Source organism: Lolium perenne, chromosome 3, assembly GCF_019359855.2.
Source record: "Lolium perenne isolate Kyuss_39 chromosome 3, Kyuss_2.0, whole genome shotgun sequence".
NCBI lineage: Eukaryota > Viridiplantae > Streptophyta > Magnoliopsida > Poales > Poaceae > Lolium > Lolium perenne.
The window spans coordinates 239,683,796-239,702,558 of record NC_067246.2 but is presented as its reverse complement, the minus strand read 5'-3'; the positions used below and the strand labels follow the sequence as shown (position 1 = coordinate 239,702,558).

Genomic DNA, 18,763 nt, shown 5'->3' with positions numbered 1-18,763 from the left:
CAAGTTGAAGCGAAACCTAATGATTCACAATTTTGGAAAGGACTTATGCATGTAAAGAAAGATTTTTTTGACAGGGGTTTTTTTAAAGTGGGAAATGGGATGACTACTAGGTTCCGGGAGGACGTTTGGATGGGGGATGCCCCGTTATGTCAACAATACCCAGCTTTATATAACATTGTTCAACATAAAAATACCCTTGTCTCAACGGTTCTAGCACATACGCCTTTAAATATTTCTTTCAGAAGAGGTTTAAACGATAACAAATGGTTACAATGGCTGGATTTATGTCAACGGTTAATGACAACTAGATTTTGATGTGCGCCTTGGTGCACGATCCCATGCGACTCATTGTAGGTGAGAAAATTATAATAGATCTTCTTGAGTTTTACAAAATTTAGCAAATCACACTAAATTACAAATAGAAAACCATTCATTTATATACCACCAGGGAAACATGAGAAAAATATGTTATGACTAACGGTTGCTGATTTTGCCAAGAGCAACAAAAACAAGGATGGATCACCAAAATCATCATCTACATAGGCAATGCATTGTCACAACATGGTCTTTAAAATCACTGCACAAAGGAGACATATAGAAGAAATAAGCCGATTACATATCATATGCTGGCTCACTAAAAGGATCTACAGACCCAATAACACCAAAACGAGACACAGTCACCCAAACTACTGAACCGCAAGGCTTGCATTCCCTTTTAGTTGAAGTCACTAACCGCAACTCCTGCAATAAGCACACAACTTGCATGGCTGATTACTTGTACGGACATCGCAAACCGGATTGATACAGTTGACCAAAAAAAGTACCAGGTGGGCTCGGCTCCCTCCTGGACAAGGAAGATGTCAAGCTCCATGCCTCCATGGATGGAGCCATCACCGCCCACCTCACGTAGGTCCCTGGGTCTAAATTTATGCATCTTTAATTCTAGGTATAATCCTGGTAGGAGAACATAAAAAAATAGTGATTTAATATTTGGGAAGCAAGAGCTAGAAAACAAATGAGGAGCATCATAAAAAATAATATATACTATGCAAAGGCGAACGAAAATGCTGACATATAGCAAAGACCATCGCTCTACTTGTTCTGACAAAAAATTAAGTAATTCAAGGAAGGAAACCTAGACCAGCAATACGTGTGTTGGATGGACCAAAGCAAGTCCATACAGTACTACAAAATGGTACTCGGTTAGTTATTTGTCTGTTAAGTGTGATATGAACTGTGTCAGGAAAGGCGAGATACAAAAAAACACAAGTATGTGAGAACCTCCAAACCAATAGATATATGTTGTGTCAACACAGACTCTTGACCATACATAACCATCATCTTTTCTGACTATAAAAGTTTCACTTTCTGCAAGCATAACCTAGACGATAAGAGGGGATAATGGTGGAATGATTAATGGTTAGGCATAGAAAAAAGTTTTCGATTGCGGTACTTCCCTTTCTTTAACTTACATATAAATGACACCTCCTCTTCCACCTTTTTATCCATTCCAAATAAAATTCAAGCTATTAAATTTGTAGACATATGAAATTTTTATAACAATGATAGAAACAGAAATCCCTATACAATAAAGTTTGGTTCTTGATATGCCTGACCATTGTAGTTCTATTAGTCTATCACCTTATTAACCCTTAATTATTTTGAGCAAAACAAATTGGCATAGGACTGCATATTACTCTCATCTGATGATTCAATTTGAGAAAACGTATGTTAGTCGAAAACTCTGGAAACAATGTGACCAACCAATGCAAAGAAGTAGCAAGCACTCCTATGTAGCTTCAACCCCATTATCTCACCACTGACAAAGAAGGTTCAGGAGATAACTAATCAAACGAAGGAGCAAATAAGGACCAGTGAGTGCATAATAATCAGGTGACAACAAATAGTATTTAAGATAGACACAACCAATGTAAGTTGATATCGAACCTACAGATAATTGGCCAAGAACACACGATTTTACATGAGGCATATTAGAAACATCATGATGTTTTACCATAATGGATAACTATTAGAGGTCGTTTGGTATCCATCATTTGAGCCTGAAATCTTGGAATTCATTTTAAAATTCCATAGGTGGGCTGTTTGGTTGCCACAGAATTGGGCCATCATTTCATTTAGGAAATCCAGCAAAATGATGCCATGTGTAATCACAATTCCGAACTGAAACCTGTCATTCACAATTCCTGTGGCAACCAAACAAATTCAATATTGAATTCTACTATCATTTAGAATTCCTGTGGCAACCAAACAAGTGTCCATTTCTGGAATTACAATGTAAATGAAATGAATACATGTATTCATTTCAAAATGCTGCAAATGAAATGAAAACCTGGCTTCCAAACGACTTCTTAGAGGTCGTTTGGTATCCATCATTTGAGCCTGGAATCCTGGAATTCATTTTAAAATTCCATAGGTGGGCTGTTTGGTTGCCACAGAATTGGGCCATCATTTCATTTAGGAAATCCAGCAAAATGATGCCATGTGTAATCACAATTCCGAACTGAAACCTGTCATTCACCATTCCTGTGGCAACCAAACAAATTCAATATTGAATTCTACTATCATTTAGAATTCCTGTGGCAACCAAACAAGTGTCCATTTCTGGAATTACAATGTAAATGAAATGAATACATGTATTCATTTCAAAATGCTACAAATGAAATGAAAACCTGGCTTCCAAACGACTTCTTAGGTAAAGGACAATTTATCCACCCAGTAAGCTACGTAATATGCAACAATCGTTTTGTGTATAGAACACGTGTTAGATCGAACAGTCGGCAAGAACCACAAATCTTGTCTATTTAATAACCAATTTAAATTTGTCACATGCGAGAACAAATGGAGGCAAGCAAAAACTGAAGCTTTATCGACCTTGGTGTTAATAAATCAGAAGGGAAAAAAAGGAAAACTAAGTTAGCTAACTAAAGCAGAGAATGCAAGTGTGGAGACAATTGGAACTCAACCGTTTTGTACAGATAAGAACATAATCTGGAGGCATCCTTATAGAGTTATAGGTGAGGATCGATGTTAAACACAAAATCATTAAGCTCTTATACGTAGTTTGCAGTTCTCCAGGTCATACATATGGCTTCACATAGAACCAATGGATTTTACATGCAAAATAGAAGAAAATTAGTTCTAGCATGACAGGGTATAGATATTTGGGTCAACGACGGTTGATAGTACCTTATAGGCTATTTACATGTATGAAGGGACATGATTCTTCGGCTGCCTTCCTTTTGAGTATCTGCATAAGACAATTGATCAAAATTAAGGCATAGTGTTAATATGATTGAGGTATAAATTAAAAGGAGAACCTAGTATAAGAACTGGGGTATAAGAGGGCATGTCTTGTCAAACAACACCCACTTGTCGAAAGGATAAATTTTCAGGCTTACTATTTTTGTAATCAGTGGGTGAGTAATGTGTTTGGTTGGTTAGCACTTGGAGCAAAACTGGGAAGCAAGCTGAATGCAATGGGCGAGAAAACCAAAATTAAATGAATCTGAATAACACAAATAAGTATAAACTTAACCAACAAATAGAAATTACTGACAACTCTTTCATTCACACCAATAGGAGGCAAATGCTGATTCTAACACAATTATTCTGATCAAAATATGCCAACAGAAAAACTTAAGTTGATCAAAGTTAATGTAATAGCGTTGCAAAAACCATGGGAAAATCATCTAAAATAGAAGATGCTAGGCTGCATGAAAGTAATAGTTTAAAAGTTAAAAAATCAAACATAAATGAAAAAAAAATCTAAATTCTAGGGCTGCTAGGCTGCATGAAAGTAGTAGTTTAAAGTTAAAAAATCAAACATAAATGAAAAAAAATCTAAAGTCTAGGGCAGAAAACAAAAATGAACTGTTCTGTTTTTAGATGTACAGAGTATAACTCATCCACTTGCAGATTGAATTTAGAAGTAAAAAATGATCTCTGGGTCGCTGTTGTGAAGAGCTACACACACAAACATAATATAGCACACATTAGTCATGTCCAATTTGGAGCTTATGCTTTATCATATAACACGTAAAGTGAAAGCATTTAGTCAAGTAACTAAAAATAAAGGAGAGCAGCTCTTGGTGATGCAGGTTTGTAGGATCACATTGGTAAGAGCATATTTTACTTGAAGCACTGTTTTACTGATTCACTAATGCTCGTACCCAGAGCTGGATCATCCTTCATATCATAAGAAAAGGTCAAATTGTGCAACACGTATCACCTTAAGTCAAAAATATTTATGGGAAGTCCAAGGCAGTAACACCACCAATAGCTCCTCACAGCAGTGTCCGTAAATAATGCACGTTGATGGTGGCTCAGTCACACTGGTATCTAAAGATCAGAGCTGGTAGATGAGTTTTTCTTGCAGGTTAGTTGGTTAATTTCCTTGATTTGCTCTCAGCATTCATGTTCTTATCAGGGCTTACAGATAAAAATGAGGAACTGCCAACACAAGATGAATCTTGGCTAATGAGATGAAGGCAACAATGAGCAACCTTTGCTAAAAGTGAGATTATTCTTGATCCGGGTTAAGAAATAAAAATTGTAACAGCTATCCTAGGTCCTGAGATGACGGCCAGCATAGACCCATGGTGGTTGAAGCGAGGGCTCACACAATGATGCATATTCTCATGTTTTCTGTATACCCGCCACCACCGCTTCGCTGCCTCAGACCGTGACACAATAATACCTCTTAGAAAGGATTGATAGCACGTGTAAAGAAGATGAATACTCAAAAAGAGGAGCTGCCAAATATCAATTCATAGTTCGTACTTCCAAACAGAACTAAAATCTGCCAGTAAAAGACAAACAATCTAGAAACATATATTGATACCATGAATTTCATTAACGGTTCAGTTTTAAACAAATAAATTAAGTGAGTATGACATGGTAAATAAATTATCTGAATGACTATATAGCAATACGCAGCTATGCCAACATTGACAACTGGGGCATCCACTTAATTGCATGTAGCATCCTTGGAACAAATAGGAATCAATCCACAGTGTAGTATCAAGTACGAAGAACCATATGTTTTACAAAAGCTAACAAAGCATATATACCTATTGTTCTACGGAATTTAGAAGGAAACTTAGAATAAAATGCTACTACCATCCAATCATGCTTACCGTGCATCGGATACACAGCTGGTTCTTGGTTCAGATCAATCTGCGCCAGCATGCACAGTAAAAAGCTAACATAAATGAGCTCATTCTTGGTTAATTGCAATAATATATTTAACTGTTGGGCACAAGATGCATATGATACATTCAATTAATTTTAGGGAATAATGAAGCCCTCACATATAAATGGAAAATTCTATTTATTGGAACAACATAGTTTTATCTCTCACCAAGAGCTACTGTGGCAGATGGAAGGTGACCAGTATGGAAAATTGGGAATTTCCTAGATGAAAAGTGGGTACTACAAAGAGTATGAAGAGAAGGCGATAAAAATGAATTAAAATGGAAGTATCAATATGCTGGGAAACTGCCCAGTAGTAGATGCAAATTGATTAAACCATAAAAAATGACCATCAGTAGGAGCAAAAAAACTATTCAGATGTTATCAATCATATAGACATAATCCGACCATCATATGTTTGGACAATGGTGTAGAGGGCATAATAGACTTGTGCATAAGCATTAAGCAGAATGAAAACAAATAGCATATGGCTGTAAAATCACTTTATTATTTGTTTCAGCATCATATACCACCAGAAGATTCAATGCAACAAGCTGAAATATGTAGACTAAGTAAAAAATCCTTTACCTGCTGCAGAAGCACATATGCGGTAGTGCAATTCTGCAATTCACTCAGCTCAACTTTGAATAATAATACATGAACATGAAATCCTACAGTGCAAACATCATAATCAAGCCATCGGACACATGCTCCAATGCGTGCAAATCAATGCCATCTCTCCTTCTCCCAGTCCCTTCTATCATCTCTTGATGAATCTGTATAAAACTCAGAATGTTGAGTCTAAATCTTACAATCAATATAAGGAATCTGACATGATAGTTCAGAAATAATCCTAGAAATCTGACATAATATGTAATGCATATCTAGAACAATCTAGCACAAAATATATTTTCCTAAAATTTGTCTCATATATTTCACCAATGATAGCTTGCACAGGCAAGTCACATATTGTAGCTAAATTTCAGAGATAAAATATTTATTGAGTCTGCCTGGATTTTTCCTTGTAGGAATATATAAAAGGAATCTACAGAGAGACACATCAGGTGAAAAAGATGAGTGAGCACCTGCAAACGCACACAAAGAGAACCAGAGATGGAGGGTACATGCTCCTTTATCTTCTCCTCATGCTTTGGTCTATATTACTCCATCCCTCTCCTCTCTCATGGTGAGGGGCTGTGTGGTTGTGGGGCTGGAGGAGGAGAAGTCCGGCTGCACGAAGAAGGGAACTGACGATGAGAGACATGAGACTTGGGATCAGGATCTGACTCTGGCGCGACGCTCGAGGACAATGATTCTGGAGGCGTTGTGAATCCATCCCGTCCAGCCGCGAAGCAGCGACCACCTGCTGCTGCTACAGGTGTTGGGGACGATGTGAGGTTGCCGAGCGAGCGGCAACCTGCGTTTCCTCTCCCGGTGATGGCGCGAGGTGGTGTTGCGAGCGGCGGCTTGGGCTTCCTCCCGACGACGCGGCGCTGCGAGCTCGACCAGGAAAGACGCGCGTGGAGAGCCGAACGGTGGAGGAGGAGGGTGGATGGCAGTGGAGCAAGGTGTGAGAGAGGAGAGAGGAGAGGGGATTGGGAGGACAACACGCGGGGGGATTGGGAGGAAGAAGCGTGCGAGCCGATTGGGGGCCGGCGGCTAGGGTTTTCCTCCGTGGGATTCCAGTTTTATACCACCACGGTAAAAAATGGACGGTCCAGATTTGTTGGAGGTAAAATCAATGGTCAGTTAAATCTAATTTACGTAGTTGCTCCATGAGGGTGCCTCTATTATACCTTTAGATTACTTTAACTACTGAACCTGATGTGTTTTTTTGGAAGCTCACAGATTCTGGTATTTTTTCAGTTAAGTCTATGTATCTTGATATGATGAATGGACATACTATTTTCCTTCGTAAATATTTGTGGAAATTAAACATCCCGCTGAAAATTAAAATATTTATGTGGTTCCTTAGTAACAAAGTGCTTCTTACTAAGGATAATCTAGCTAGAAGGAAGTGGAATGCGTGTCAAAAATGTTGTTTTTGTGATTCCACTGAAACTGTTAATCATTTGTTTCTTCATTGTCCATTTGCAAAAATTATTTGGCGTATGGTGTATCTCACTTACAATATCCCTCCACCAGCTAATGTTACTAATATGTTTGGTAAATGGCTTAATGGTGTACGTAAGGAGGATAAACACAAAATCCGTGTGGGTGTTTCCGCTTTATGCTGGTCCATTTGGAGGACTAGGAATGACATTATCTTTAATAAACAAAATGGAACTAATTTTTTGCAGGTTATCCGACGCGCTGCTCATTGGATTCAACAATGGGTTTTCCTTCTCCCTTTGGAACACCGGGAGGGTATGGTTACTGGATGCAACCGGATGCTAGTGGTTGCTCAGGACTTCTTTTTCCGGGCTACTGATTCATGTGTCGACCTTAGCTTTCCCATGAGTGTAATCTTGAATTTTTTTGTAAACTTTTACCGTACTTCTGGCTTAATAAAGATAGCCGTGTGCATCTATTGATGCAGAACCTGGGGCGATGCTCGCATATCGAATTTTTTTTTTTAACATGCCATCAAGATTGTATCGCTTCGGGAATTCTATGTGCTCACGTGCATATAATGTTTCTTCAAAAATTAAATAACTTTCAACATGGAATATTTTTAAAATTGAACAATTTTCGAATTTAAATGATTTTCGAATTTAAACAATTTGGAATTTGAACGATTTTGAATTTGAACAATTTAAAATTTAAAGAATTTTCGAATTTGAACAATTTAAATTTGAACGATTTCCGAATTTGAACAATTTTAAATTTAATAGATTTTCGAATTTGAACAGCTTTAAAATTTGAACGATTTTCAAATTTGAATAATTTTAAAAACTACACAATTTTCAACTTTGAACAATTTTCCAAAAGGAACATTTCTTTAACCGAAACGTTTATTAAAATTTGATGTTTTACAAATTAAAACAATTTTTAAATCTGAACTTTTTCAAAAATCATTAAAAAGGTAAACTGAAAAGCCATAAAAAGAGAAAAGAAAACAGAAATAGAAGAAAAAATAGTAGGAAAAAAAGGAAAATAACTGCAGAAACTAAAGAACACCGGACAGAACAGCGGAAAAACCAGTCAGAAACCTTCCCAGTACCACGTAAATGGGCCCCGGCCCATCATCGCTAACCTTCGGGCGAGAGCGAATCGCTCCCGCATTAGGCGGCGAATAGGAGTGGTGCTTTTCGCGCCAATGTCTAGAATGCTCTGTCTAGAAAACGCCCGTTTCATGTGTAGCGATACAGGCCGCGGCCTATCTGGCGTTTGTCTGGCCGTCTGGGCAATGTCTAAAATTGTGTCCAGAAAATGCCCGTTTCATGCGTAGATCAGTGGGCCGAGCCTTCCATTTTCTTCTGCATTTGCTTCCAGACCTCCATTGTTTCCTGCTGCTTACACTGCTGAACTATACCAAATTAAAACGTTGCCGTCGAACGATGTGGACGGCTTGGCATCGACCGGATTTCACCATGTACTGTAATCACGTGCCAGATCTGGAGTAGTTTTATTCAGGCGTCGCGACGCCGATGCAGCCATTTTTCCATTTTATTCCATTTATTACAATCCAACTGCCAACACGGCCGGCAAGATCGAAGAAGCTAGTCTGACACTGACCCGTATCTTGCACGAAGCATTTCGTCATCGATCGGGATTTCGGAAGTGTACAAATCCGCTCATCTAGCTTTTTTCTCATATCGATCAACGTCCAAATGAAGGGCACCATATATATGTACACATTACCAACATCAGGAAGCGGACAGATCGACCATCGGCTCGAGGCCACGCACACGTGCAGGATGCATGCGTCGATATTTACACACACGAGCAGACGAGAAGGAAACAAACGCATGAATCTACTCCCTCCGTTTCATAATTCTTATCATGATTTTAATTTGATTTTAAATTAAAACCACGACAAGAACTATGAAACGGAGGGGTAGCTTATACGAAGTCGTCCTCCACTTCCTGCATGGACTTGCCGGCGGAAGCGATCTGGCGGTTGGAGGTCATCTTCTCGGCGACCATGAGGCCCTTGTAGCTTCGTATCTCCGCCTGCCGCTCCTTCACCAGCCTCTCTATCTCCTCCCTCCGCTTCTGCACACACCAAGCATAACATTTGCACAAAGTTAGTCTAAACTGCTACTCGTCTTGGGAGAGGTTCATATGTAGATCAACATGATATCCTTCAATTTGGAAGGTTGAGAATTATGCATGCATGCCTTGTCTTTCAGTTGCATCTTCTTCTCCGCCTTCTCGGCTGCGTTTGACGCGTCTTTCTCGGCTGTACACACAAATTAGCAAACAAACTGAATACAGCTGTACGTGCATGATGAAGTGCACGCGTCTGAGCGAAATGGAAACTTGTGTATGGGTATGTACCTTTGAGGTCTGGTCGGCGCTCTACCCTGGTCTTCTGCAACCTGTTAAGGATCTCGTTGACACGCTTCTCCACCGTCAAGATGTGGACCTGTTGTGATCAATATTCAGTGGATGAGTATTTGTGTATTGCAGAAACGGAAATTAAACATGCACAGAAGCAGTGTCAGGTAACAGAGCGGCGGCAGTTGGGATATTTTGGTGGCTAAGATCATATCCAGTCGCGTCCCTGAAAACGTTTTTGGGGCGCCGGACATTTTTTTTCCCTCAGTCGCGCGCCCCAAAGCCTCCTTCCGCCTGGCACGGCCCAATACGGTGTCCGGCGCCCCGAGTCCGTCCCCGCTCCACAGAGGATACTTCGGGCACGCCGGACAGAGCAAGAAGAGAGGCGGGACCAACGCGTCATTGATACACGAACGACACCCAACCGCCGCCTACCTCGCGACGGAGTTATTATTGACGCGCAGCGACGGTGCAGTTGCCGGGAAGGGGAACCGCGGCTGTGGCAACCGCGTCGATCGACGCGCGAACCGCCGGAATGGAGCGCGAACTCCGCTGAAGAGCAACCGCAGCCCTCTTTGATATCTGCACCGCTATTCATCCCCGCTCAATAAGATCCCTAGGTCTACGCATTCCGATCTCCAACTGGTCGGCGCCCTTATCTCTCCTCTCCTCTCCTCTCTGCCCATGAGCAACCTCTCTTTGCCATCGGACACCGATAGAGAGGGGAAGCCGTCGGGATGGCGCAATTGGTGGGAAAGAACTGCCACGCCTAGCAGCTCTAGTTCCCCGCTGACGGACGACCAGGAGGAGAAGTGGGAGGCCAATGATGGCCAGGAGGAGGAGGGGGAGGCCGTCGCCGCCGACGGCCATGAGGAGGAGGAGGAAGAGGAAGAGGATGGAGATGCCAGGTGGAGACGGCTGGAGGCGGAGGAGGCGGCTGAGGAAGCGGTGGCGGCAAAGAAGGAGGCAAGGGCGCGGACGAAGGTGGAGGCGCAGCCAGCAAGCACCGACAATGAGGAATACACCAAGGACTACTCGTCGGAGGGGTACACAAGCTTCTCAGACGCGTCGAACGCCAATACCTCTTCCGGAGGTGACAAGCTAGAAGCGCCTCCATGAGGACGATGAGGGAGGGCCATCAAAGAAGTAGTTTAAAAATTAGTTTAAACATATTTTTCGTAGTTTTTATGTTTAATTTGTTTCAATATATCGCACTGCTTAAAAAATCTCGATTGTACCTACAAATTATTTCTCTCTATTGAAATGAAAATGCAAAAAAAAGTTATTTTAATGTTTGGGGGCCACGGCTGGACAGCGACGCGCGCTAAACGCGGCACGAAGCGAAGACGTCCCCAAACGCTCGATCCGCCACCGAGGGGACGCTTTGAAAGACACGACTGGAGATGCTCTAAGCTTTTTTGTTGGTGCCGTTGCTGAGGGTGTCTAAGCTAGGAGAGCTATATGCGCAAGACAGGCTTCTATCAAGCTAGACTGGTCATGAACTGGCAGCTTTTGGTATTGCCATGGAATGTCCACAATTATTGTGCATGATAATTCTAGTCTATTAAGTTCTGAAAGGTTCCTTATGCAATTATTGTTCATACCGAAATACTTTTCCAACCTGATAGTTAATCTGTGATCTCGGAAAAAATAATGCGGACCTTAAGCAACTGTTGGCTAAAATTAAAGCACCACAATCAGCTGAGCATATTTTGTCAATTAGAATAAATCCTTAAAATCGTCACAACTAGTGACAGCAAATTAAGTGGAGGAGGGAGTAGTACTAGTTAAACTAAAAGCAATTGATTGATTACCAGCCGAGGGTTGTGGAAGCCAACTTGGCCGACATCCATCGATGGCGCCTTCTTGAGATTAGACCATGACGTGTACACCACCTCGACATTGTTCATCTTGTTTCCTGCACGACAAACACATGCACGATGAGTGCATGTACGTACGATCGATTTAGCATTATTGTACAGTAGATCCAACTTAATTGTCACGTTCCAGCGATCACAGTCACTCGGGGTTTAATTATAGTCCAGACATAAATTGGATCAGATAATGCAACGGGGTCCATGCATGCACAGAGAGGGCGCCAATAATACAGGAAAAAGGTTACTACAAAGAAAAAGAGCGAAACAGAAAGAGATTCCTGTCACAAGCAATGTGGATGCAGCCGCTTTGTAGCAGTGCGACACCGACGACGCCCGGCAGGTCACACCAGGCGATATTTTCTCCGTGCATGGATATGATAATTAATTGGGCGTGTAAATGTTTTGTGGAGTAAACTTATTATGAGTTTGTTCTATCTTCGACTCTTGACGAGTGTAAATTGTTTTAAAAAGCTTTAGACGGCAGCAAGTTGGGCAGATATAGCACCCAGCCTAGTCATGACTGGCATGTTTTTTATAGGTTGACTGTTTGGAATGCAAATATCTGTAGTGGTATCCAAGGCCTATTAGACAAATAGATACCACGGGGGAGTAACAGACCTACCACAACGGCTTAGTTATCCTCCCTCCCACACCTCGGGTTATCAGGGACAGAGTTAGGAAAAAGGTAACATGGGCCATAATAGAAAATACAACTATTAGAGGGGTTAAAGCACAAAAATACATAATATTTGGCATAAGGAAGCAGGGACTAAGTGGAAATATAAAATCTTAGGGGAGCGGGCCAGCTGGTCCCCTACCTCTGCCACTAGGTTATCCATCGTTCCCTCTTATATTTCTCCCCTCCCCCCTCGATCTCTCACTCTTCACAACAATTTCCACCTATTTTTGTTCTCCCCGTGAGCAACTGTCGCGTAACTCTGGCTCTTTTCTTATTGCGTTGAACGCGCACTAGATATGGGTGTCCCCGCCATCGACAACATCGAGGCACCAAAGCCCCGGTAAATCTTTCTACTCTAGATCTAGAGGCCCTGGTGTTACTCGTTTGGCACCGTTGAGCAAGATCGAGGCTTGTCGGTTGGGACCGCTGCTTCTTCCTCCTATCCCTTCCTTCTTCGTCTTTTTACCACCCATTCTCCTCAATAATGTGTATATTGGCTAGTGTCAATTGACACTCACACCTCATATGCAAACCCTTATACATCATGCTCATAAACAAATAAAAATGGCCCGAAGTTTTTAAAAACAAGTTAGTTTTACTAATTGCATTGACCCCTAGAGACCATTTATCCTAGATTTAGCCATGTCAAAGATCCGACGTAGTGAAACAATCGTTTTTCCATAAACATTTATCACGTTTCCCTTGAAATACCCATCTTCAAAAACACCTCCTTCCTAACAATTATTTTCCTCAAGCGATAGTAGTAAAAAAAAATCTCGAGAGTCAAGGAGGAGTGTTGTCTATTAGGTTAAAAGGCCGACAGCGAGTTAGTATTTCCTTTTGCATGGTAAAAGGTAGTGCACATCTTCCAAATTAATACGTACGTTTACGATACATACCTTGAATGGAATGTGCTTTCACGAGCTGTGCACAGTCCTCCAGTAGGCCCTCACTGATGGTATCTATGGAGTCGCCTTTCTTGAGCCTCAAATAGACGTGCGCCGAGGACACCTTGTCCACATGGAACCTGATCGTGAGACAGCATGCAGCAACATGGTTAGCTAACTAACACGTACTTAATTACCCGATGCTATAGATCGCCATTGCTTAGGTAATTAGCGAGCCACTAGCTAGCTAGGTGACGAGATCCACATCCACTTTCAGCTAGCTAGCTTGCTTTCTAGCAAAATAAGAAGCTTGCGCGCAGCTAAAGCTAGCTAGCAGTGGTAGACAGACGAGGGCGAGTTGTTCTAGATAATGCCGTTCTGTTCTGGTGCTGGTGGCAGTGCAGATATGGAGAGGATAGGGTATGCAGCATGTATGGGGGGAGCTGTTCTAGCTGTTCCGTAGCTTTGGTCGTATCGCGCTACGGTTACGGTTTGGTAGTTGCGGACGTTGCAGCGTCCCCACCAAGCCTCGTCATGGCCTCGTCACGCGTCAACGCTATAGCTTAACTCCTTCATCTCCGATCCAAGTGATACCTTCTATCCATCTGTTTGTTTTTTGTCTACCAGCTCCACGGTAACTTAAAAAGAAAAGAAACTGCGCACGGCATGGTATATGAGTCTCGTATTTTACTCGACCCGCCTGCATGTGTATTTTTCTTACCAGAGCTAGCGCATGTATTTTCACGAGAGAGAGAGAAGAGAAGAGAGGGAGAAAGATGGAGAGGAGATAGAGAGAGGCGAGAGATAGAGGGAGAGAGGAAGAGGAAGATGCAAAGGGAGATGGAGAAAGATGGAGATGAGAGAGAGGCGAGAGACTGAGAGGGAAATGCTCGTACCAGACGTCCTCCGGGAGGCCATACTTGATGAGCTCCTCGTTCTCGTTCTTGTCGGCGCCCATGTAAATGGTGTAGTCACCGGCGTCCGGCCGCGCCTTGTAGTAGAACACCATTATGTATGAATTAACGTCTCGCTCTCCCTCTTATTATCTGTCTATCCCTGTCTCCTATCCAGCGTGGCAGCGTCTACCTCGCAGCAGTTTCTCTCTATCGATCCAGGTGGACAGCGTGTAGATTTTTGTGTTCGAGATTGGTGAATCGTGTGTAGTTCAGTCGCAAGGAAACGAAAAGAAGAGCCAAAGGCAGTTGCAGGAGGAGGCGAAGGGAGGGAGGAGAGGGACGAAACAGGCTATGGCGCGGGGAGGACGGGTATAAAAAGGGCGAGCAGCTGAGAGCCTGTGGCAGCGGTTAAAGTCTACTCCTCCAAAGTGATCGGATAGCCACGTGGAGACACGACGGATTCGATTAAACAAATGCGACTGGGACCTTATCCTCAACGCATTTTCTCCCACCACTCTCTCGCCTTCCTTTCCTTTGATTAATCTGAGAAGAAACGAGAGAAGAGAGAGATTGAAGCGAATGGATACTTTCATTGATAGGGACGTGGGGTATTTATAGTACCCCAACAGTCGTGAGTACATAGTCGGTTTACATGCATCCCTTCGGGATGGTTGCGTTTAGACAACGCTAGGATTTGCAATGGACAAATATTAACTGCAAGCAGTTATCCTAAGGGAAATATTAACTGCTACATTAGCCTACAACTGACGCTAACTTCTAGCCACAATATTTCCTAACACTCCCCCTTGGACATTGCTGTCTTCAAGATATTGAACTCTTCATAATGTTGTGTCGGAAATCTTGATAGTCCTTAATCTTGAAACTTTGAGAATCTTCAATCTTGTACTATTTGTTCTCCAAGATCCTGTTGGAAAATATAAAGAGAAATATAGAAATTTGATATACCGTTGGTATAATAATTGTATCATTAAAACCTATATGAGAAATCCGTTGGAGAACTCATAAGGAAAAGAGTACAATATATTACTATCGGATGATAAATAGTAAGTTAGTCCTGGGAGATTTCTCCCCCTGAACCTTGCAAATTTCTAAGTCGTCTCATACCAATACCATGAATGCATTTTTGAAATGCAGCTGATGGTAAAGACTTAGTGAACAAATCTGCAAGATTGTCACATGATTTTGTTTGCAAAATATCAATTTCTCCATTTTTCTGTAATTCATGAGGAAAGAACAGCTTTGGAGCAATATGTTTTGTGATATTACTTTTAATATATCCCATATGCATTTGAGCAACACATGCAGCATTATCTTCATAGATAATAGTTGGTGATTCTAATGAACCTATGCCGCATGAGGTCTGGATATGATTAATCACTCTGCGAAGCCATACACACTCACGTGAAGCTTCATATAATGCAATTATTTCAGAGTGGTTAGTGGAAGTTGCTACTAGAGTTTGTTTAGTTGACTTCCATGAGATAGCAGTTCCACCGAATAAAAATACAAATCCAGTTTGTGATCTAGCATTATGGGGATCGTAAAGATAGCCGGCATCAAGATAGCTACCAAAGTCATATCTTGATTCTTCTTATAGAATAAACCAAGATCTTTGGTACCTTGTAAATACCTGAAGATATTCTTCACTCCAGCCCAATGGCGTTTTGTTGGAGCTGCACTATGTCTAGCCAATAAATTTACTGCGAAGGCAATATCTGGCCTAGTACAATTAGCAAGGTACATTAGTGCTCCTATCGCACTAAGATATGGAAACTCAGGTCCCAATACATCTTCGTTATCATCCCTAGGTCTAAAGGGATCCTTTTCCATATCAAGGGATCTAACGACCATGGGTGTTTTGGATGGATATGATTTATCCATATTGAATTTTTCCAAAACTTTCTGAATATATGCGGGCTGATAAACGAGTATTCCCGAGGGAAGATGCTCAAGTTGTAAACCTAAGCAGAATTTGGTTTTTCCCAAATCCTTCATCTCAAACTCCGTCATTAAATGATTGCGTGCTACATGAGATATATCTCTGTCGCTACCAATGATGTTGAGGTCATCAACATAAACTGAGATGATGCAAAATCCTTTTGAGGATTTCTTAATGAAAACGCATGGGCAATCATCATTATTTGAGTATCCTTTTTGAAGAAGGAACTCACTAAGCCGGTTATACCACATTTTACCCGACTGCTTTAAGCCATAGAGTGACTTTTGTAATTTTACACAATACATGTTGCGATTTATATTTGGATTAGGGATTTTAAGTCCATCAGGGACTTTCATATAAATATCCGCATCGAGTGACCCATATAGATATGCGGTCACTACATCCATTAACTGCATTGATAAATTCATTTGTACTGCCAATGATATTAAGTATCGAAACGTAATTCCACTCATTACGGAGAATATGTATCGTCGTAGTCGATACCGGGTCTCTAAGTAAACCCTTGTGCTACTAGTCTCGCTTTATATCTCACCACCTCATTATTTTCGTTCCTTTTTCGAACGAAAACCCATTTAGCTCCCACAGGAAGACTTTTTGAGGAGTAGGTATTACTTTAGAGAATACCTCTCTTTTATTAAGCGAGCGCAATTCTGCCTCAATTGCCTCCTTCCATTTAGGCCAATCCGAGCGCTTCTGCACTCTTTCATAGATTTTGGCTCGGATCCAGCTTGAAGGGCTTTAGCAATTTTAGAGGAGAAATATGTGTCGACAATTGTAGTCTTTCTATTATATGATTCTCCCGAATCGATATAGTTTATGGAAATTTCATTAGTTTCTTCGTGCACCGTGTGATTTCCCATAACAACGGAGTCTCGTTGTTTCGATGTCCCAGCAATAGAATTTGTGTGCACATTTATGCTAGGTTCTTGATGTTGAACATCATCTTGGTGTCTATCAACTTCAGGTTGATTTGCATTTACCGTCATACATTTTCTTTGTTTCCGCGGTGGCTTTGGAGAAGCCTTTTCCCCTGAGACCAGATTTCTCCCCCTTTTATTTGCAATTGGGAGTTGAGTAGTTTTATTTGGTACCTCTACTCGTTCTCGGGTGCATTGACCAGGGATATATGATTTAGTGACACCTTTGTGATCAGTAAATGCGTTCGGCAAGTTATTTGCAAAGTGTTGCAAATCTATTATTCTCTGAACTTCAGATTCAGATTCTTTAGTACGTGGATCTAAGGATTGGATGCTGTTACATTCCAATCTATTTCCGGCATTCTTTGTGGTTTGTTTCTCCCCTAATGCCGGGAAATGATCCTCATCAAAAATTGAATCAGCGTACTGGCTGTAAACAGGTCCCTGTTAGGGGTTCTAAATATTTTATAATTGACGGAGATTTATATCCCACATAGATTCCAATTTTTCTATGGGGTCCCATGGAGGTACGCTGCGGTGGTGATATCGGTACGTATACAGCGCAACCGAATTTTCGCAGGTGGGAAATACTTGGCTGATTGCCTCGTACTATTTGAAATGGGGAAGTTTCATGATATGCAGTTGGTCTGACTTGTATCAGATCTGCGGCGTGTAAAACCGCATGTCCCCAACAAGAGGTTGGTAAATTGCAATTCTGCAACAATGGTCTAGCAATTAATTTTACTCTTTTGATTAAAGATTCAGCCAATCCATTTTGAGTATGAACATAAGGTACAGAATGTTCTAGATGAATGCCTAAGGCCATACAATAATCATTGAATGCGCGTGAACTGAATTCAGCCGCATTATCCATTCTTATTGTTTTAATCCTGTGTTCAGGATGATTTGCTCTTAATTTGATAATTTGAGATATTAATTTGGCAAAGGCATGGTTACGTGTTGATAATAAACACACATGTGACCATCTAGTAGATGCATCAATTAGCACCATAAAGTACCTAAATGGTCCAGATAAAGGTTGTATTGGACCACATATATCTCCTTGAATTCTTTCAAGAAAATTAAGTGACTCATTTTCAAGTTTGAGGTAGGATGGCCTAATAATTAATTTCCCGGTAGCACATGCGGTGCATACAAAATCTGATGACTTGGGAAATCTTTTAATTGGTAAATTATGACCAATAGAATTGCTTATAATTTTTCTCATCATACCTATTCCAGGATGACCAAGGCGATCATGCCAAGTCTTGAATTTATCAAGATTTTGAAAAATTATTTTGTACGCAACATAAGGTACGGGTTTAATGTATGTAAAGTATAATCCGGAAGAAAATGAAGGGAATTTTTCAAGAGTTTGTTCCTCATATCCGTCGCTTTTTGTTAAAAGCAAATATTCTTTCTTATCCATCTTAACAGTTTTAAGATGGAAATTATTTGATCGGATGTCTTTGAAACTTATAAGGGTACGTGTTGATTCAGGATACAAGAGCGCATTCTGAATTACAATAGTAGTACCCATAGGAAGTGTGAATGTGGCTCTTCCTGAACCAATTATTGCTTTGTTACTCCCAGTTATAGTCATAACATCTTCCTTTCTCTTAGTAAGAGTTTGGAAGTATTTTGTTTCCCTTAAAATTGTGTTAGTAGTAGCACAATCCACTAAACATAATTCTTCTTCCATCGGATTTTTCCCGTAAATTTCTAAAAATAGAAAGAGAATATTTTAGAATAAATTTATTTTATTCATATATTCATCAAATTACATACATAGTATATATATTACATATTCGAAATATAAATACATTACAATATTATGTCTGATTCACATAATACAATACATGTAGTCTGAAA

The 18,763-nt window shown here is 40.9% G+C and overlaps 1 protein-coding gene across 1 annotated transcript; it reads right to left on the bottom strand.

Moving 5' to 3' along the window:
* Positions 1-8,747: 8,747 nt before the first annotated feature.
* On the bottom strand, positions 8,748-14,335 carry LOC127343871 (uncharacterized). The gene is made up of 6 exons (XM_051370068.2): positions 13,994-14,335; positions 13,110-13,237; positions 11,469-11,572; positions 9,655-9,742; positions 9,495-9,556; positions 8,748-9,369 (listed from the first exon to the last, which is right to left on the bottom strand). The coding sequence occupies exons 1-6, from the start codon at positions 14,104-14,106 to the stop codon at positions 9,217-9,219; spliced, it is 648 nt and encodes a 215-aa protein (XP_051226028.1). The 5' UTR covers positions 14,107-14,335; the 3' UTR covers positions 8,748-9,216.
* Positions 14,336-18,763: the final 4,428 nt, after the last annotated feature.